Here is a 22,506-nt window from a genome sequence, read left to right as displayed (position 1 = left end):
TTCAGTGCATTTGTAAACATGAGCGATGAGTAATAAACCTGGTTTCGATATTCTCTGAATAAAATATGCTTCAGTGAGAATCTGGTATTTGAGGCCAGATGGCCAAAATTTACATTCAAAAACTGCACTCAGTCACTAATTTTAAGCACTTAACCACCGCCTGGAGACCAGCGGCGGGTCAGATAAAAGCTGTCATTACACAACAATGACAGATGATACATTTTTTCCTTTCTCTGAAGAGACATCTGCAATCTGGCCCTTTTATAAAGCAGTAAATTGTGAATCATCCAAACAGCCTGGATGTTTGCAGATGTTTTGTGAAAATGATGGTCGGCGATACAGAGCACACGTTGCAGGATCTGAATACTTTAGGCTTCTCATATTTCTCTAATTTCTGCCTTCTCTGTCCACCGTCTTCCTGTCTGTGACCTGAAAATCAGCCTCGGTACACTACGCTAAAGGATGCCTCAGTTTCTAAAGGCATCTGGAGGATAGAGGAGACAGCAGGAAGACCTATAATTGAGGGTTCACAGGGGTATCTTTGAGGAACTGTATAGCATAGCATATTTAATAGCGTGACACATTACACCTTGTTATGTATTCATTAAAAGTGGCCCTTAATATGAAAAGTGTCCCAAAATGGTTACAGCTGACATCATTACATGCAATTCTAGCTTGGTCATGATTAAAAAATGCATCATACTGTTGTGTCAAACACCATATTTAACTGACATCACTTTAAAGTAAGGCTCAGAGGTTGGGATCTCTCATTTTGTTAAACTGGTGCTGCTTGATTCTCTTCTTCACCTCTCCTCTTCCTTTCTCTCTTTCAGACCAGTCTCTGTAAATCCTTGAGATGATTTTGTGGGAAAAGTTTGAGTAGATGAGCAGCTTTAAAAATACACAGCCAGCCCCGCTGATATCAAAAACCATACCATGTTCAAAGTCACTTAAATCACTCTTCTTCCCCATTCTTTGTTGCTCATCTTAACCACCTTGATGTGTCTAAATGCACTGACTTGCAGCCACACTCGCTTATCTGCACATTCTCATACACACGCACACCTTCATACATCAAGTTACTTTTTGCACAACCAGCTGTCTTTGTTGTACTTTTCTATTGCACTGTTGTGTCTGCATCGTTTTGTTCTGTCTGGTGTTGCACTGTTTTTGTTTTGATTTGTTTTTTTGCAATTTTTGCACACTTGGATTTTATGTAGTCCTGTGTTGATTGGCTGTTATAGGTTACATGTTGCGCCATGATCTTGGAGGAACAGTCTCACTTCACTGTGTACTCTAAATGAAATGAAATGACAATAAAGCCACTTGACTTGGAAAAAAAAGTGTGATTGGCTAACTAGATATTTGTGTTACCAAGCAGTTGAACAAGTGCAACAAGTGGTTTGACAAGTAGCACTAACATGTAGACTTTAAACAAAGATGGGCACCTGCTCGTCGTCCTGCCGATGAAAACATCTGATTCCAACATCATCTTGAAATTTAATGCCAGTCCTCAAGGCTCACATTATTTTGCCTCTCACAGACATAAAACTGGATTAGTTCTCTAGTTTTAGGATTTGTGTAAACATCTTATGTGTTGCATTTATATAGAAAATGTGCAACCCTGAGCATATTTAAAGTATAAGGTTATGAGTTACTGCTTTGTTTCCACATCTAAAATGACACAAGAGCCCCAAACATAAACCGTAATCTGTAGCGCAAAAATGGACTTCCACATGCATGTGTCAAAACATGTATTTATTCATTTATTTAAAAAAAATTAAAATAAAGTGCCTTTTATGTACAATATAATAAAAACAACAGTCACAATCTCAATGATACAAAAAAATACAGTTCACAATGTTATTTGTACACAACAAATAATAATAATAAAAAAAAAAGAAATCATGCAGGCAAGACCACATTTGTCTAATCGTTATTCAGTCAACTAAGCTTATGATGTTCGATACGCTGAGGCGAGGCTGTCGCCGTCTCATGGCTGAGCTGATATGGAGGATCTGGAGCTGTGCTTGCATCTTGTTCACGTACTATACCATGCAGCACAAATGGTTTATTAACTGTATGATGTCGTTTCTTTGCATTTATGACTGAAGAAATAAAATCCTAAAAAAGATGTTGCAATGGATTGCCTACTTAAGCCATTTTAGGAAAATATACTGCAGTAGGTGTTCTACAAATATATAGTTGGCTACATTCATATCCAGTACAGTATGTTGCATTAATAAGGAGCTACTCAAAACTGTTGTACTACTGTTTGCCTTTTATGGAAAAGGCCCATCATTGATAAATATGCAAAGCTATCACACAGTATATATTTCATCTAAGCTTATTAATTGGCAAGGTCCAACTGCATTTTAACTTCAGCATTTCTAAACGAGATCAGGTGGTGTATTGTTAAATAGGTGACCTCACCAGAGGAAGTGATGCTTCCAATGTGTACAGCACCATTTTTTTTCTTAGATGAGCAAAGGCTGCAGAATGGTACAAGATTTTGAGCAGCTCCCAGTCTAGTTAGCAGGTTAAGTTAATGGTGGCTTAGGTGAATTTGTAAATCTACTGTTGACCCGTGTTGCGTTGTGGAGTTAAAGATGCCCACTGAGGGCTACAATCACGCCATTCACCATGTTTCTATTGGTGAGGTCACTGCTGGGTAGTGTACAATGTGGCACGTGGCTAAAGGCAGAGCAATGTGATATCCAAAGGCATTTTATGCTGTGAAGTTATCCACCAAACAAATCAAAGCAGGCTACCAAGATATCATATAGTTTAGAAAAATCTGTGTTAGCAGAAATGGAAAAACACAAGCCTTCTGGAATCAGTTTCATTTTGGTTATCCATCTGTTGGCAAATGCAATACTCTGGTTTGTTTGCTTGGTCTCAGCTTGCAATAGTTTTGGAAAAGAATATTTGTTTTCTTGCTGAGAGTTAGATAAGATTGATATCGCGTTCGTATTTATGCACTACAGCTAGAAGCCTGATACCCCAGCTTAGCACAAAGTCTGAAAAAAAGGAGGAACCAGCTTGTCTGCTCATACCAGCATATGCAAAGCCAACGGCAGAAAAGACTGCATCTGCTTTTGATAAATAGTCTAAAGCCAAAGTGTTAAAAATTGATACTTTAAGGGAACTTTTTAGGCTGACACCTAAAGAACAATTTGTCTAATGGCTACTTGAGGCTGGACCCAAAGATAAGTTGATCCCCATGTCAAAACTCCCAACTTCAAGGCAGAAATAATCATGTTCACAGCCTGGTACAGAAATTACTTCAGTAATTTTCCTGTTTAAATTCCATTAAAATGATATTTATGAAAGTGGCAGCTTGAATGACAGATCAATGCTGACACGGGCGCTTGTAGCTGCTAGCTGTATGCTCGTTGCTCAAATGAGGGGTGTGCTATGAAGGTTATAGTTTCGCAGCCATTTTAAGCAAAAAAAAAAAAAAAAAAAAAAAAATCAGTTTTCAGAATCATAAAGGAGGCTCTCCTTTCACCTGGCTAGATCACTGTGGTAACTTCAGGTGAAAATAGAACCCTAACCTTAATTATACGTTTAAAGTTTCAAGGTAAAATTGTTATTTTATTTATGACATGCTTCAATGTTTGATCTAGATTTTCTGTTGGGAGTCATGCTTTATATAAACAACCTGCTCAATCATTGTAAGTCATTTTTAAACTATCAAGTTTCAGAGTTTGAATGTGCAGCTGTCATATGAGAAATAAACAGCAGCACTGAAACTGCAATAAAAAAAAAAATACAAGTTGAGTTTATTCATTTTGCCACTTGGTACCCTTGTGATGATCATGAATTCACAAGATTAACAACTTTTGGATTATTACTGTCATTTTCTTCGCAGCTCTGGTTTAGCAATTTACTGTCATTTTTTAAAATAATAATCTTTAGAGATGTGCCCACTCCTCTCATAATGTGACTGGAGTAGATGTGACTCAGTTGATCCATTTTGAGTGGAAGAAAAGTCAAATGACACGTGAAAAGCTCCTTTTTGCATGAGCAGAACCTGAAGCAGAGAGCTCGCGGTAACACTGAAAGTTGATAACCATCATTGTGATACTCGTCACCTCTGCCGCAGGTTTTAGGTTTTGTGAAGCCCACTAATGCAAAGACTGGCTACGCTGAAGTTGTTTCATAGTTCACAGCCGTGGACCTTTTAATTATGTCTGTGGTGCAATTTGAAGGTTTTAAATGCACCAATAAGACAAAAATTATAAAATGTTAAAATCAAGGCTTCAGAAGAGGGCTTTAAAACCAACGGGTAGACTTGGTCCATCTTTTTTTATTATATACGTTTCATAATGGCAGACTAAGATTACCTTTGGACAAAGTCAGACAGAGTTTCTCCCTTTTAATGCTAAGCTAAAGTAACTAACTGGAAGCTGTGGCATCACACTAACTACAGGGAAAAAAAAAAAAAGATGTTGATCTCTTCATCAAACTTTCATCAGTAGCATGAAAAACCCCCATCTCTGTCCTGCTTTGATGTGCTTGAGTGAAAACTAGTCCAGATGCTAAACTAACAGCGTGGTCAAATGTTTTCTAAATTAGGCAGTAAAGCACTATTAAAGAAGAAGAAAAATAAAATAAAATTTAAAAAAATCAAAAAAATCACCAGTGTTCACTCTCTAGTTTCACGACTATCTCTACAACACATCTTGCACAAGGTCCCTTAAAAACACACAATATTAAGCACAGGTACTGTATATACACACACAACAAAAACCTAAGAAACAAAGGAAACACTGACCACTGTTGCGCAGTATGCTGTGCAGTTACTTTGTCAACTTGTAGCAGTTACATAACATTTCATCTGCTCAGTGTTTGAAAAAGCAAAGTTTTGATCCTGCATGACACTGGAATATATATTGTAGGCTTACATAATCAATACAGTGACCTGGTGTTGTAGTCTAAGACATGTGGTGCCATGTTGTCCTTACGGCTGTGTAAATGTTTCTCATTCAGATTTACACAACATGATCGGAGTTCTGCATCTTTGGAAAATTCTGCTCGTTAAGTCTCAAAAGTCTAAGCAATGTGGGTGCGAGAGTGTTTGCGATGGCTGCACTGGTCCCTGTAATAACTGATTACTAAAAATTTTCCTTAGCAGCCATACCGTCCACCTCAGTAGTTGCATTTCTTGGAACAAGCTCTGATTTTAGTGAAATGTGCAAACCTGTAAGTATTCAACACCCTGATTACTTGTGCTTTCACATTTATGTCACCTCGACTTCTGACTGAGTGTGGCGAGTCTGGGACCTGTAACCTGGTGGGGGCGGGGTCAAACTGAGCTAATACAAAAGGTCTGTGTATCTATGCCATGATATCATACAGCTGTAGTCTGGACAAGAGAACTCGCAACATTTCCTTTCCCCTACAGCAGCATTAGTTATTACTTATTCTGTAAGTTTTACATTTCGAGTGGCTTGATTAGCACTTAAAGTAGACAAGCTGAGCTCAACCGTCTCAGATGTGTCTCGGTGAGATGGCAGAAGGAAAACTGGAATATTTTCACACCTGACAACCACATGGCACGTAATCGCCATGTAAAACATTTGGCCCCGGTTCAAAATTTACAACAATTATTTTGCCCAACACAGTCCGTAAAGTCTGCTATGAGCTAACAGTCTTAGAAATCCCCAACCTTGCACTTTACATTTATTTATTATTAGTGCCACAATACTTTTAGCGAAACCCATTCCCTGGGTCCGTCATCATGTGCTCTTTGACAGTGATCAATGCTAACACAAAGCATGAGATGGGCATGTGAGAATGGCACTATTGCATTTAGATAAGACAATCAAGTTATTTTTGTTTAGCTTTTTTTGGCACAGTGCACAACGATGATTTTGGTGCTGCCCCAAATGTGGTGGAGGTGTAGCTGTCCCCATTTCTTTTTGTTCCTTTGCCTCTCTGCACTTGGAATTTCAGTTCCATTAAAACAAAACAAACAAATACGCACACGCACATAAAAAAAGGGGGCAGCTGTTTTTAAGTCCATTTAGAAACCCATCATGGAATCTGCAGGTCAACACTCAAGAGCAGGGCTGACTCAGATGAGCGAAAATGCAACCGTCTCTCTAAATCATCTGTGGTGCAGTTTTGTTTGAGTGAAAGACTTTCTCTCGACGACAACATACATTCAGGAGGTAAACGTCAGCATATAGGCGTAGCATCATATATAATTACACATATTCTATCATCTTAACGTTGCAGTCCTTTTTCATTGAGACAGTGGTGTGGCGTATTCTCCTCCTCCGCTTCAGCTTTCATCTTATTTATCCTCATACAGTCATGACGTTTATTCAGCGAATGGGGACAAATGTGTTTATGACTTGTGTCCATAATCCGTGGATCTTAATGAATATGCATTTCATGTACTATAATACTTCTAAACCTGAACTCTTGGTCACCATGTAGCTGTAGCTTGGCTCTAGTGTGCATAATAACAGACGTGTGGCTGCCACACTCTGCAGAGAATGTGCAAGATTACTCAAACAGGGCTGGGTAAAATATAAATATTTTTAAATTCGCTGTCTGTGGTTGTAATAGTATATGATGTATATCTAGACTAGACAACTTTTTATTGTTGCATACCTAAAAAGACAGTGTGATAAACATTGGAACTAAAAGGTCTTCTGTTTATCTTTTTATTTTATTGTTTTTTATCCCCCATATTGCCCAGCCTTATGCTCACCCACATATGGTGTTAGTGGCCATGAGAATGACTCCAAGAAAGAAAAAAGTAATGTGTGAGAATTATTCTTAGCAGCTGCCATGGTTCCTGATCCTGGCTCAAACTGGAGTATTGTGCTGCTTCATTTTTTTCTGCCTTACACAGCAAACCGGACCGACCTCTGGCTTCGGAGTGGAAATGACTAAACAAAATGACCTCCACTCTGATCACAGAACTAAGATGACAAAAATAAAAGATGTGCTGTGATATAGGAGGATGTCTGGGTCTCCTCTCCTTTGCTCGGTGGCCTGTATCCCTTGTGAAGATACAGGGTGTCGTCGCTTAATGAATGCTGTGCTCTCAGACGATGGAGTCTTTGATCTCAGAGCCTAACCTCACTCTGGGCCGAGGGCAGGTTGGGGAGTATTCCACGTGGCTCTCTTTCAGGTTAAGCGGCCGCCTGTCGGAGGCCTCGGAGAAGCTCTTGCTGTTATCTGGCGAGGACTCGTGTGTCGGCGTGCTGCAGATGTAGTTGTCGTTTAACGTCTGGTAGCCCTTGTGATCTGAAGTAGAAACGGGGATTGTGTTACCGTTAAGCGGTAAACTCTCTGTGGGCTTTCCAACTATCCGTGGCTTCTTCTGCTGCATGTTAGGGCACTCGCCCTGCTTCAGCATGGACTTCATGTGGTCACGGTTCCTGTAGATGACGAACAAGGAGAACACCACGAGGGAGAAGGCCAACAGAGCGCACACCACAATCAGCTCGTTCCAGTACGTCTTCGTATGGACCTGCTCAGAGCGAGACTCGCCAGGCAGGATGATGGTCTCCTCGCGCGTGATGTGAGGCGTGCGGGAGTGACCAATCAGAGTGGTACTCTCCTGGCGTGGTTCTGCCCTCACACAGTAGTTGGCCAACAGCTGGTGGAAGCCCTCCTCTTCTGACCAGCACTGATAGGTCTCAATCCTTTCAGACTGAGCCACAACTACCAGGTTTCCCTCGGGGGTAGCATAGAGGAACTGGCTGGCGCTATCACTGTAACGCCACCTCCTCTGTGCCAGGTTGGACCGCAGCTTACATGGCAGGACTCTAAATGTGTTGGCTGGGATGGTAATGAGCTGACAAGGGGAGCCACCTACAAACAAAAATAAAAGGAATGTTGTTTCAAAACACTGAAACATGCCAGTAATTTGACCAACTGCATACCGACTCGGGATGTAATGAATCTTTTAATCCACAGTTTGGTTCAGACCTCAGCTGAGTAGGGATTGAATAGGGAAAGAAGAAGAAAAACACTTGCATGATCACTTGATTAATTACTGGCAATTAGCAATAGCATATGTTAAGACCACTAAGCCTATATTTACACACATGCTGTGTAAACCAACACAAAACATCCTTAATAAGACAGACAGAAGACAGAACATCTAACATGAGATTTTGTGTGTTTCTATCACAACTCATCTTGGTTTTATAAACCTGGCAGTCATGATTAAGAAAGTCTCATTTAAAGGTGTAGTTTCACATTGCAAGAATGAGGAGATCAATTAATTTTAAGCTACAGCCAGGACGAGTTAGCTTAGCTCATTAGCTTAGCTTAGACCGACTTGAAGACACAAAGAATATAAACAGAAAGCATGGCTCTTTTCTTAAATAATAAAGAGCCACCCATGAAGCTAACAAATTAACACCATATTTCTATTTCTATTTCTATTACTTAAATCCATTTAAAATCTTATGTGCATAAAACACATCAGCAAAAACATTTTAGTTTCAACACCATTCAACTATTTTCTGCCACTTATCTGGGTTTGGGTCAGACCTACCTCCCCCTAGCCATCTCCCTCCAGCTTTCACAGGATGACACCGAGGTGTTCCCAATCCAACTTAGAGATTTAATCTCTAGTCTCAGTAGGACATACGGAGAAAACCTCACCTAGCAGGTGTCCAGGAGGCACCCTAGTTGGATACCCAAAATCACCTGAGGGTAGGAATGTAGATGGGCTAGTAAATCAACAGCCTTGTTTTCATGTACAGGACTCTCTTCCCCATTTTAGACTAGTACAGCACCCGTATCACTGTTGCACCAATCTGTTTCCTGCTCCTCTCTCCCCTTACTTGTGAATAAGACCCTAAAATTCCTCAACTCCTCTATTTGAGGCTACAAGTAATTTCTCAATCAAAGTGGGGAATCCACCTTTTTACAGCTGTGAACCAAAGTCTCAGTCATGGAGGTGCTGATTTTCATACACACCGTTTGAGCCCACGACCCACAGGGAAGAGAAATATGACGTATTGCTGGCATTAAGAACGAAGTTCACACTGTGGTTGTACAGGAACTGGAAAGCCTGCAACAGCTGACCCAATATCCCATACTCCTGAACTACTCCCCACTAGACAAGCTTAGGGGTTTGGTCAAATGACTTTTCCCCAAGTCCAGGAAACCCATGCAGTTATACAAACTCCTACAGACTCAAGAATACCGTCAAGTAGACAGATCTAGGATGAAAACTATTGCTTCTCCTGTATCTGAGGTACAAGGTTTAGTAGACAAATTTTTAATCTTTAATCTTTTTTTTTCTGAATGCTGAGCCAATTGTCTTTATATCCATTAAATATAAGCCTGAAGCTCCTACTACAGCACTTTAAATTCAAAACTGGAATTTGGAAAACAACTTGCATGAATATGCAACTTGTTTTTTCTTACAACTGTATGTGCATGACTTGACAGTAGTGGCAACATGTTTTTGTGAACTCTAAGTGCATGCTGTTTGTGCGTGAGGTGACAGACACACTTAAATTAAAGGCCACTGTGCAGAAAGAACACACTCACGAGAAGCTACTGGTCTGGCAGATCTGGGGTTAGGAAGAGTCCTGTTGCAAATAGCTGATGTGTCAGCCTCCTCCACGTCCTGCTGCCAGTGGCTGAGGCAAAACATACCAAACAAAAACAACAGGCAGATGTAATGACAGGCACCTTACATTACATTACTAATGTCTCCTATCGCAATCGCCAAGTCTTTCATTTAAAACTTACTAATACAGTGACTAATGTTGTTCTAAAATTAACACTAAGGGACATAAAGCAGATCCTTGAATGCTTATTTTGTGTGTTTGTTTGGGTAGACGTTCAAAGAAAAAAGCGCATTCGTAGAAAAGACATAAGGTTGAGCAACGAGGAATTTTTATCCTTGCATATTTTCCTGCTTTTAACAGTAAAAGGCACAGTGTAATTATGTCTTCCTCCTGCGTGCTGTAGTTCTCACCTGTCAGGTGGAGCCATCCTGACATCCTGGCACAGTTGTCCGGTCCAGGCGCAATAAGGGTCTCTGGACAGCACACACTCACCACAGCTCAGGTAGTTGGAGCAGTTAGCTACAGGAACCTCCACCAGGCCAGAGTAAGATGACACAAACAAGAGACCCTGTAGAGGAGGGGGGAGGGGAGGGGGGAGTGCATTTCAGATCTAACTACAATATAAAAGGTAAAAAACATTCTGCTTTTGGTTGCAGAGTAAGACGAAAAATGCTAAACAATTAATTACAACAGAAAAGCATAACCTACACAATGGAGTAGTTCTGACCAGCTGTTCTCTTGATACCATCTGAGGAGCATCTTTAGCACTTTTACTACCTACATCTGTGCATCAGATATGCATTTGCAACATTAATGTTCCTGTCATACTGACGCACGGCTCCCCCTTGTTCCCAAATATACAATCTATATTTAGACCAGCTTTTCTGGCCCTTGTATTAGACAGACACCATAAGCATTCTGTCTTAGCCTTTCATTTCCCTATTTGGAGCTAAGAATACACTCACAAACAGTATCTCAGACTTTATTAGAATTACATAATCTAAGATAAGATTTCGGTTTGGCTGCTCGCCCCGAGAGAGGCCATTATGTAATAAAGAGAGAAAAGGTAATGAAATTTAGCTCTGGGTAAAATGCCAGAGAGGATCATAAACTCCGTTCCAGACGGTGCTATAACTTACAGGAAAACTCAATGGAATGGCCCCTGTGGAAAGAAGATGTCTGAAGCCAGTTTGTGCTCTGATAAAGAGCGCTCTTCCACATTTTCATTAGTTGTAAATTAAACACCAAACATTCGAAAATGGGATGAAGTATTTATTATAAATGGATACAAAGCAACACGGCCACTATGGTTGTATTACACTGTTATTAAGTTGTAGTAAATCAATTTTACCTTATTTTCTGCTTTAAACACTGCTAATGATCAAGAAGACACCTTCAGAGTCTAAAAATAAAGGCAAGAGAAGAGTGCCAAAAGAAGGGCTAGCTGTTTTAATGTCCACATGATAGCCGGTGAACTTTTAAAAACTCAACCTTTAAAACATTCTTACCATTTAAAGTTAGCTTTGACTGGTGGTTTTGACTGACAGGTGGATGCGGACACAGATGTCTGTATCTCGTGGTCGTTTCTTAGGGTTAAACTCTGTTAACTGAAGCCAGTGAACTTGACCTTTCGACTGCTGTTTGGTGTTTCAGGAGCATTTTTAATAGAATCATACTTTGTGATCAAGTGTACCGTATTTTACACACTATAAAGCACACTTAAAATCCTTTAATTTTGTCAAAAATCGACAGTGCGGCTTATAATCCAGTGTGCCTTACTGACCTTGAATCGATTTTATGTAGTACACGACACTCAAAAATCAGTCAAAAACTGTTTTAGTACGACTTTGGTAAGCTACGAAGCCGCACCACTTGATGGATTGTCAGAGCATTATGGCTACCGTAGTCAGGAGCCTCGCGGAGTAATCTGGGTCCAAAACACCATCCAGTTCAGGCCCCAAAGTCAAACGAATATTGCGGCATCACTGAGAGTTAAAAACTCTTTAATAAAAAGATCAGTGTGGCTGCTTTACCAGGTGTAACAGTTAAGTTTAACATCCAGGCATCCATGAAAACAGAATTTATTACATTTAGCGGAGTTAGAAGTTAGCGTGAAGTTAGTTCACTAGTTTCCACCTAAACATGATATAGCATGTTCTGACTGAGAGATTTCTGAAAAAATTAAAACGTACAGCTCTGCTATCACTTCCAACATAAAGGAAGACAGAAAACTAAACAGCAGTGACTTTTTTAGGGTTACTGAAGTTGGACTAGCTGTTATATAATGATGTGGTACGTGATCGCTAGCAACACAGCTAAGTTAGCATAACATAAACAGTGAAGCTGGAGGATGAACGCTAACTTTTTTTTCCACTCGATTAAAGTTAAGGTGAGGGTTCACGATGGTTAGTGACAAATGCAATCACATGGCAATTCAGTCAGGAGAACAACTGAGACAATCCATCCATAATACGAGGTTAGTCATTAATATAGTGCAACAAAATGGGAATAGAGCAGCTGCGAGAGAATTCAACATTAATGAATCAATGGTACAGGAGTGGAGACAGCAAGAAGAATGAGTTGAGTAAAATTTGACTTATGACTTTGTTTCACTTAGTGCGCCTTATGTATAAAAACAGACCCGTTCATAGACAGTGCGCCTTATGGTATGAAAAATACGGTACTAAACCAAATGAAGTCTGTGGTCTACCTCAGGTGAGTGAAATTTTAGGTTTTTGTTTTATATGTTACTCAACAATAATGACCAGCACCTGTGTACTGATGAGTTCTGCTAAAAAAAGCTTGGCAGTGTTAGCTGATAAGCTCTCACTCTCTCTTGTCCTAATATGGTCACAAAAAAACAAAAAACAAAACAAAAACATGGAGGCAGCAAAGACACTAAATTTAACAAATTGGGAGTAGTTATACCCTTGTGGCTATGTTCATCTTTTATATACAGTGTATATGGTAAAGGTGGTGATTTACCCTTTGAGGATCAAGCTCAATGTGCTGCACTGGCTGCGGCTCAGCGAACAGAATCATCTCCTCTATAATGTGCATCTTGTCATTGGCATTGATGGCCTTATGGAGTTTTCCATCATCTGGAAGACACACAGAACAAGCGGAAGTGAGATATATAGTTTTCAGAGGACAGTTTTCTTCTGCTCTGTTTTTGTTCCTATTAAATGAAATGCTTGTAGAATATATTAGGCTCCACCTGTGCCAATAAAGAGCACATCATAAGCTCTCTCCATGCCCTGGATCTTGTGCACAGCGATCTGCGTGTAGCGTACGCTGCGTTTGAGCAGCAGCGGCGTGCTGCGGATCGCGCTGTCCATCAGGAAATGGTCCTTGACAAAGTTGAGCACTTTATCAGGCATGTGCAAGGATGACTGGATTCCCATTTGCCTGGCGTGGTTGGTCACGCACTGTGGGGAGAGTAAATAACAAAAAGAAGAAGAAGAAGAAGAAAAAAAAGAATCTCTGCTTATTATTTGAGCAGTACTGAAAAATGGATACAATACGATGGGGTGTTCGAATTACATCTGACCTTGGCTTTAATTACTTAAGAACACAGAAATGAAAATGGAATCAGTGAGATAAGGAGCTTAAAACTACCACATTGGCTGATGGGTTTAATCATGTTCTTAAGCTGTATGTTCTATTTTTATGCTCTGAGGCATTTCTTTGGCTCTCGTACAACCCACAGCAGGACAGTACTTTCTGTTTTCCAGCAGACAAAGAAAATAAATGGGAAACATCTGCTTCACGTCAGACTTGTTCAACAGCCTAAAATAACACTACAGGTAGGACGGGATGTTTTGTTGGTGTGTTTAATATAGCTTTTGTACACATGACAACAAAGACAGCTCTTTATCCTCATTTATCTGTTACTGAATGAAGAGCCACAGAAAGAAGTTGTGTCTTGTTGCAGTGAATTGCACTGTTTGTCATAAGATATGTCCTTCACAACTCACCGCCCCAGGCCGTGGTTCTGGTACAGGGTGGTTGTAGGTGTACCACTGCTGTGTCTCCCTGTTAACCTCTCTGTAGCGCCCGCTGAAGGCTTTTTTCACCTGCTCCATAGTGAAGGCACAGACCGCGGAGCTTCCCGAGGCGCCTTTATACCTGTAAACGTATTAATGAGGATGTAAGGGTTTCAGCTGTGAACAACTGGTCAATGAACCAAAATGTTAACCTATCAGAACTCGACATCACACAATTTTCCACATGTTCTGAGATTTTTTTTGCAACTGCCATGATTTTATTCAAGAAACTGGAATGGCAGTTTCTCAATGGAGAACAGTTGCAGAGTGGGCGCATGAGCGATTTCCTTATTAAAACCTTTATTTTGTTGATACATTAACTAACCATTGGGATCACATTGGCTCGTATCAGCAGTTAAGCACATTACAGCTGCTCTAAATTCAGAGGAGCCAAGTGAAAAACAACAACTTGCCAAGTGTGAGCGCAGATATTAAATAAAAACTGGCTCTAGATGGGGTGTGTGCGAGCCGCGCTTGTGTGTAAACTTTGACTGTAACAGTGTGACAAATCACAGTGTGTGTGCGTGATTTATGTCACTGTCACAGCTGACATACAGCACTGTCACAGTCTCAACCATCGCCTGCATTTGAGTCGTACCACTGAGAAGTGAAGACGCCGTAGAACACTGTGCTCTCCCAGCTGTCTCCCGTGGGCTTCAGGACAAACATGTCTTGGATAATGTTGAAGGGGAAGCCGTCATCGGGGAGGGAACACAGGAGCTGAGCCTTCAGGAAGGTAGTCCACTTTTTTTGCAGGACTCGCTCACCCCCTTTATCACCCTGAAAAAAAAGATTCAGCAAGTTTATTAGAGGACTTTATGTCCTTGTAATAATTTTCATTAGATTCTGGCAGGGGTTGCAATGGTTGTACAAGTCTGTACTTATTTTTGGACTTGAGTTGATAAAAAGTGTTACTTAATTATGACTGCATTATTCTGATATCTCCAGTTCATCTGAAGAAACCTTAAACATTTCACTAGAATCCTTTAACCAGGCTTTAACAACAGACAGCTGCACAAAGCTACCAGCAAAGACAACATGAGCACATGGTTAGATAGGATATCATTACATAACGCAAGTATCTATTTCACAACTACAATTACACATCACAAAATAAATAAAACACAAGATGACTACATAAAGACAAAAAACGCCCCGTAAAAAAAAAGAAAAAAAAAAAGCCACAAACTCAAAGTGATCCCTTCATGTGTCACATGACTGTGACATAATCCTCCTGGTTTCATACTGATGCTTCTATCATTGATGTGTGAAGAATGTACGAAGGTGGAGGCAGGTTTGGTGGAGCATGTGGATATTTGGCTTACAAATGTGTTTTCTCCATGAGATAATCATGGAACACGCTGATATCTTGCGATAAAAGCAGGAGGAGTGCAGAGTAGTTGAGTTCAGAAGGTCAGAGCTGTGGCAAAATCTGGGAGTTCAACTTTGCTATGACTAAAATCTGCTTTTAGCTGGAAAGGCTGTGGCTGTGGCAGGAAGGGAGGACACCATGGGCTTTGAGTCAGCTCTGGACCAGGAGCCTTACAGAACCCGGCCCGAGTACACCTAAGAGCTCAAGTGGATTTTAAATTTGCTGTCAGAAGCATGAAAAAGCAAATAAACCAGATAGCAAACAATGTTCTATATGAACCACAAAAACTTTCCCTAGAAAAACTTTTATAAATCATTTAAAAGCTAAGAGCAAACTGCATTAAGTTCCCTAGATGAGTGAAAACAGCCCCAAACTGTCAGATCATGAAGGCCAAACATTCCAGTGAAATTACTGAAGGGACTTAAAATATGTTGCAATGTACGAGCTCCTTGAAAAGGCACACATTACTTTGGAGCCCATGTTTTGCATCGCAGTTGCAATCCATCCCCTTTGCTTCAGAGGGTGCTGTTGAGAAACGGAAGATGCTCATGACCCTCCTTTTTATTTATTTTTTAAAGCATTTTAACAATAAAATATGCAACACAGAGAAAACAAAAAAAAACTGCTCTGCATAAAAGATGCCACAGCATAAAATATCAGCTCCCCTTTGAAGGAGAGAGCATAGCGAAATAGAAAAACAAACAATGGTTAGTTATTAATTACAGCTTTGAAATAAAGATCAGTCCTTCATGCCTGACTTCACCTGCAGCTCACAGACAAGGCGTTCGCTCTTCTTTCAAGCTGTCGCAAAATATTCCCATAAATACTTATCAGAGTTTTCTAGGACTAGCAATTATCAAAGTGCTTGTAAACACACACCAAAAGGAACTCCTCCCAAATACAGCGAGCAAGCTTGAAAACACTAGAGGAGCACGACTAGGAGGAAGGGGAGGAAGAGCAGGACCGAAAACAAGAGACCTCGCCCATGCTCAAGACAGCTTTCCTCCCTCAAATCCAAATGTTCCCGTCAGCATGGTCTCCCAAACCCAAAACAATTCCTAAATAACCACACAAGGAGTGAGGAGGTAATAAAGTGCAAAACTATAACTACCTCCGTTTCCTCCTCCATGTGCTGTCACACGCACAAACAATCACATTGCTCAAGAGTGAGGTGAAGCCACCCTCGTGGGAATGATGTAGGGCCTGGGAGCCAATTACTAAGCTGAGGTAGTAGCCCGTCCACATAATGAGGAGACCACATTCCTGCTCTCTCAGCTGTCCACTGCTATTGTTGCCGTGCTCCGATGCACAGCTTGTACAATCGCATCGACCACTCCCCTCTGATAGCTGCCCTCTGAAAATAAACCCGCTTCCTTGTGCGGCATTAGCCGACTCTCATAGTATTTATTACATCCAAGATTCTCATCAACCTGAGATGTAATAGATCACGAGGTAAAGAAAATTGCGCCATGCAGTATTTATAACATGCCCACTTTTCACAGCCCTTCAGAGCGCACACCTGAATAAACAAAAGAAAGGAGGAGGGCAAGAAGGGAGCGGGGGCAGATCGGAAAGACTGGGAGAAGGAAAAAAGTAGTAGAATAAGTAGAATTATTTAGAAAATGTAAGTAAAACAGTAGTTAGAATACCATTAAATTAATCTTATCTAACAAGAAACATACTCTCTTTTTCTAAGTGTCCGTCAAGATAAACTATGACACGCAACATGGTTTTGATATATTAAATAAAACCGCATACCAACATATCAGGACTTGGCCTGACACAGAAAGAAAAGGGAGTGCGTGTTTTCTGACAGTTTGCAAAAGTGCATTAGATTTGGAGCCTGCCAAAAGGGAGGGGTCTTCATACCTCAGCTTTACTTAATCTGAGTTTAGCACTCACTCCTCAGCAGAGGAGCACACAAGACACACATTTATATTTGATACACTGACATAAAAAAAGAAAAGAAAAAAAAAAAAGTGGGAATTTTTGTGCCGGTCTTGATTTAGTCTTAGATTTTCTCTACTAAAGACACTTCCAACTGTGAGGTGCACCTTCCTAAGGGGTCATGGGAGAGGCAGGGATACTACACATGGTGCAAGGAACAGCTGCTTACTATCATTCTCAAAACAACAGGGAGCGTGTTCTACACTGTGGCCGCCGAGATCACTGCTCACCTATGCAGTTCACACACAGCTCACAGAGGTAATTAAACCCTCATATGCCACAGTGACACAATTTCCAATCAAATATTGAGTCTTATACCTCAAATCTGAACATGTACAAAATATTTTTATATTCAGAGTGAATGACCATTTCAGAGAACTTCATTATCTCAGAGGTCTCCTGCAAAAAAACAAGTGTAAATCTGTCATCTTAGGTTAGGAATCTAGCAATAGTTGTTTGTACATGCATAAATATTTTGCATTGGAAACATGACTGCAAATAGCTGGCAAGGCCTTTAGTGAAGCCAAGACGCCAAGAAACAAGGATTTTTCTCTTTTTATAACATGCTTTAAGTGGTCCTATATTTCTTTATTTATACTGTTGGACAGCATAAACATAGCCGCCATTTTCAGGTCAGCGGCTATACAAGTAATCCCTGTGAATCACTGGCTCAGACTTTAGACTCCTCAATCTTGACGCGAGTGGATGCCCCTAATGTGGTCATCTCAGCCGCAGAAGCTCCACCCATCTGCTATTCAAACATCTGTTTGGGAAGGGCAGCCAATCAGCAGTAAGTTGACTTTAAGGAAAGATGGCCTTTAAAAAAAAAAAAAGGGAGAGGAACTAAAGTAAAAATGTGGCGCTGTAAATAATCGGGCCACCTAAGATACAAAAAAAAGAAAGAAAAAAGAAAATGCAAATCACGTATTGATGCATTATTCACCCTGTAAAATGGGTAATAAACCACAAGCAGCACTACCATATTGCTATAGAAGAGCTTCTACTGAAAAGACGTCAGAAAGTAAAAAGGGAGCTGCTGCATTCCTGTGAAATAATGGTGCTTTACAGAGCAGAGAAAGCTATTCTTCTGTCTCTATTGCACAGTTCATCTGCAGCAAGTTGCCACAGTCTGGGGGCACTTCTGTCAATGATTTCCATATATAGAACCCAGGAGGTGCTCTGCCGGCAGCACGAGGTGTCGCCGCACCGAGTTCCAGAGCCTAGTAGGACTAAGTCATTAAGCTGTCACTTAAGATTACATGCTGTCCCCACGATTACTCACATTACTGCCTCCATGAACAAGAGACATCAGTCAGGTAGGGACGCTGAGTGCATGTATATCATGCAGCTTCATAGCCTTTTAACTGATCTGACGACAGGTGAAAGGGAATGGAGTTTGTGGCTGATTACCCAGGCTGATCAACCAAACTGAACTCTTGAGGAGAGAAGCGGACGGAGGAGGAATGACGTCAATGGTTTAAATGATCCCAGTGAATTCTGCAGTTGCTACAGTTTGCATGCAAGAAAACAGGCCATATAGTAGGGTGGAAGAAGCATTTCATATTGCTGTGAAGCACTCTTGAATACTAATAATGCCTGCAAAGCTCAAAGGGCTGGCGGAGGAACGGCAAGGAGCTGGAGGGATGGACAAGTGCAGCTGACATTGTGAGGGAGATGGAAGGAGAGTGGGATATGACATTGCAGAGAAAGGGGAGGGAGGGAGCCTGAGACGAGGCAATGATTCAGGCAAGGGGAAACTATATCTGCTGAAAACATGCCTGTACAGTTAAATAGAGAAAAGTTTAAATGCACCAGTGACATGTTTCCATTGCAATTACTCAGGCATAATATACAGTTAATGTTACCTAATGTGCTTTGACATGGGAGTGTCCCATCTTGTTTTGAGGCAATTGTGCCAGGATTAAGGACAGGAAGCTTGAGCCCTGCTGTGCCTCATACTTTTGCATGATCATTTTGTGTAATCGCCTCACCCTTACCCCGTGTACATTACCTTACACACGCGAGCAATCCTCGACACTATGGTGTTGTCAAAGAAGTCAAATTCTTTTCCCGCCTCACTAAAGAAGAAGTAAATCTTGTTGTCGTCGCCCACAGAGTTGCCTATAGGCTGACTCTCCTCGATGTAAGCTGACCCAACAAAGACGGGATCTGTTAGAGATAGAAAAACACAAAAGCAAACGTGTGGTTAGACAGCTGCGTTGCACCTTTATAATCGACACAGGGAAACTCCCCCCCCCACTTTTTTCTGCCATGATAAATTTGGAAAAAGTCAGTGTCTGCACCAACAAGCTGTGATACAATCCTGCAAGGGAAGAGGAAACAGAATCCTCTTTATAATTGTACTCAGATGCCTCATCAGGAGCAGTCTGCATGAATTACCTAAAGATCAGAAGACAAGAGGAGTCTTAATTGTGCGCAAAGTGCAGCTTACTCTGGCGAAAGCAGTGGCAGCCGGATGAGGTTGTTTTGATGTGCATGTGCAACGGCTGATAGGCTGGGCTCCCGCAATCTACAAGCGCTTGTCTTTGCTCTCCGTCTGCATGCATTAGTGAATGTGCCTCGCTAATGATCGCTGCTTTTTGGAGCTTATCTGCAGTGGTCGGTACATAATGGAAGATTTGTGGAAGGAAAAAACACATGGGAGTTTACCTTGCAGCCATTTTAAGGAGTTCTCTGTCTTCAGAGCAGTTCCCTGACCCAAACTCTTGTAAATGACTGGTTCATTCCCTTGAAAGTTACTAACAGTACCAGTATATAATTCACCATCTGGAGGAGAACAAAGGAAGAGAAAGATTGAACTGAATTTGGAATCAATAAAATAACACATGACAAAGAAATAATAACAGGCTGGAGTTGAAGTCGGTAATAAAGTGAAATGTTAGCACATAACAGTCTGAGTGAGAATAGACAAATCATTTCTCCTCTTCATATCCAGTTCAATTATTTACTAATTGCTTGTTAAAGAAGTTGAACAAAAACAATGTCTGCTGCTGTCTGGCTATTTATCAGAGAGTCTGACGCAGACAAACAACATTAGCAGGCACATCATGACTCATTACTGAATCAAAGATGGAGTTGCCATCAAAATAGTTTCAGAAACAGCTGCGCCCGCTTTCCCCGTCTAAAAGGAAGCCATTCATATAAGTGCGCATTAATACATACCAACAATGATGGCAGTTGATTTATACTCTGGATTAAAGGGGCAGCGACTGCGCCCATCTTCCATCATGACCTCGCCCTCTTCATCTCTCTCCAGTGTGAATGTTGACGTATTCTGGAGGCAGACACAAACAGCAAATGTCCCTGAGGCTCAGGCCAATTAAATTCTACTTATAGTAAAATGGTGAGTTAAAGTGAGCTCAGTGGTCTCAAGATCATTTTCTCCATCACAATACACGCTGACATTTTGGATGTTTGGTCGCTTGAAATCGCCGTCGGACCATTGACGGGCTGTCTGATTAATAGAAGGTTTCTTCTGTGTACCCTCTGTCACAAGCAAACAGGCTATTTCATTAGTATGAAAAGGAAAACTATATCTAATGTACCAACCAACTTTAAAGAAAGAGACAGTAAATCAAAAATCTCACAAAACTGGACAATAAAGGCATCTTACCAAAAGATTAACCTTCGTAGCAGAGTGCTGACATTTTATTGCCGTTGAGCTGTTGTCTAAAAAAAACATCACTGAGCTGCACTTTGCCTTCATTACTGTGAACACGGCTACCATACTTTATCCTCAGCTCTACTTCCATAAATATTCGCTAATCCCTTGCTCCAAATATTCCCTGAAACATTTCCGACATGGGTCGAGAGGCATGCTTTTCCAAATTCTGCAGTGACCAGCTATTCTGGCAAATTTTGCTTTAAAAACAAAAACAAAAAAAACACAACATAAAATTTTGATTTACATCATAAGCAGGTACACGTGAATTTAGAGCCGTGTGCCAGAGATAGCAAAGGCAGAAAATCATTTTGACTCAAACACAAACGATTCATTTATTGTAGAAATATACTTTATTTATCCATCTTCCAGTATTTCTCATCATTTCTGATTTTAATTTCACAGTCTCTCCCAAAAATACTTGAATACTTAATACAAAAACAAAACCATAAATAATATGAAGAAGCTTCTCGGAGGAGAGGTGAAACCCTCAAGAAACTCCAACAAGTCCAGTTGCTTTTCTTTCCAACCTCTTAGAGAAACATAAATAATACACACGTGAAACAGTTACTGAACTTCCACTGAAGTCTGACTTCAACAAAACAAGCCTGTATCTTTTATATGTTTCAGTATTTTTAGTCCCATTTTGAGTTTCCACAGACATTTCTTTAAAACCCTCAGTCAAATAAGTCTAGAAACTCATCAAAGATCTTCTTCCAGTCACAGGTCACTGGAGAAAAATCTGTATTCCTGACTGGTTGGTGAGTGGTTTTCTGGAAGCTGCCAATTGCAAGCTAAAATTGTTTACCAAAAAACTGCTTAAGATTGCTTTGGCTGCTAGCAGGTTGTTGCAGTCGTCCTTAATTTGAATGGACTTGCCTGCAAACATTTCTCGAGTATAGTGAAACTCGAAAAAAATTCAATGCAAACCATGAATGGAGAATGTTCCCCTTCCCCTTGGCAGTTGGGCACTCACACTGGCCTTCAGGCTTATTTGACTGAGGCCTTATCAAAGAATGGTTTGGTATGAAAAACATACTGGTCAGACTCTGTTCCCAGTGCATGTATATTAAAAACTTCTGCAGCCAGCGAGACCGTGGATGCTTTTACAAGTTAAATAAGATGTCATCATGTTGTCCTGTTAGGAAGTGACTTTCAGTGATTGGACATGTCAAATTCCAATAGCCCATGAGGTCCAATCAAAATGGACAACTTTTGCTGTGGGTGATAGACACTGCACTGAATCAAAATGCAGTCAGTCTATCAGGCTTTAGCCGGTGCCTTTTCAAAAGCCTGACAAAGGGAGCGAGAGCAGTGAATTACAAGAAAATATATGGAGGACAATTGACATTTCCACTGCTACACACTGTGGTCTGCTCTGTGTAAGGGAAAAAGTGACAGCATGTTGGCTAATCAGAAAGCGTGCATCGTGACGCTTTCATTTGAAGCGTTAGAATCACGTCCAACACTTGCACATGCATTTGGAAGACATGTCGATAAAACACTGAATAGCCTCAGACTTGTATCAAGAGCGCGTGGCATAAGTTTATGCACTAAATCTAAATGTAGCTGGTCCGTCAGACAGCATTCGGCCTTGTTTGTCTGAGCTTCTAGTCCTGTTTGATAAAGCTGACAGAGGGTATGAGGACACTGAATCACAGAATACATATATGGAGAGCAATTGCCGTTTCCACTGCTACACACTGGTCTGGCTAATCAAAGTGAGCTTCTCATGAGGTCTTCATTGTGAACAGTTTTAGAGCCTCGAGCACTCTGAGGTCTTAAGGCTGCAAAAGCTTGAGCTTAACTTTGTAATACATTTTTACACAGGAAGAGGATGGAAGATTTTCCATTCCCATCACTTCATTTATATAGTTTTAAAAAAGAGATTCCTCTGCT

General features: G+C 40.8%; 1 protein-coding gene across 2 annotated transcripts in view; it reads right to left on the bottom strand.

The window, feature by feature from the left end:
* Window positions 1-1,179: 1,179 nt before the first annotated feature.
* Window positions 1,180-22,506, bottom strand: part of sema4bb (sema domain, immunoglobulin domain (Ig), transmembrane domain (TM) and short cytoplasmic domain, (semaphorin) 4Bb) — a 57,262-nt gene continuing 35,935 nt past the window's right edge. For both annotated transcript variants that reach the window (XM_026172307.2, XM_026172316.2), the window contains 10 exons: window positions 20,109-20,220; window positions 19,596-19,712; window positions 18,937-19,094; window positions 14,205-14,386; window positions 13,538-13,688; window positions 12,778-12,988; window positions 12,546-12,661; window positions 9,971-10,128; window positions 9,538-9,629; window positions 1,180-7,839 (listed from right to left, as the gene is read on the bottom strand). In XM_026172307.2, the coding sequence (XP_026028092.2) occupies window positions 7,067-7,839; window positions 9,538-9,629; window positions 9,971-10,128; window positions 12,546-12,661; window positions 12,778-12,988; window positions 13,538-13,688; window positions 14,205-14,386; window positions 18,937-19,094; window positions 19,596-19,712; window positions 20,109-20,220 (2,070 nt within the window). In that variant the 3' untranslated portion in view covers window positions 1,180-7,066. The remainder of the gene's footprint in view (window positions 7,840-9,537; window positions 9,630-9,970; window positions 10,129-12,545; window positions 12,662-12,777; window positions 12,989-13,537; window positions 13,689-14,204; window positions 14,387-18,936; window positions 19,095-19,595; window positions 19,713-20,108; window positions 20,221-22,506) is intronic.

The sequence above is a fragment of the Astatotilapia calliptera genome, chromosome 1 (genome assembly GCF_964374335.1).
Source record: "Astatotilapia calliptera chromosome 1, fAstCal68.1, whole genome shotgun sequence".
NCBI lineage: Eukaryota > Metazoa > Chordata > Actinopteri > Cichliformes > Cichlidae > Astatotilapia > Astatotilapia calliptera.
This window is presented reverse-complemented; position numbering and strand designations above follow the sequence as displayed.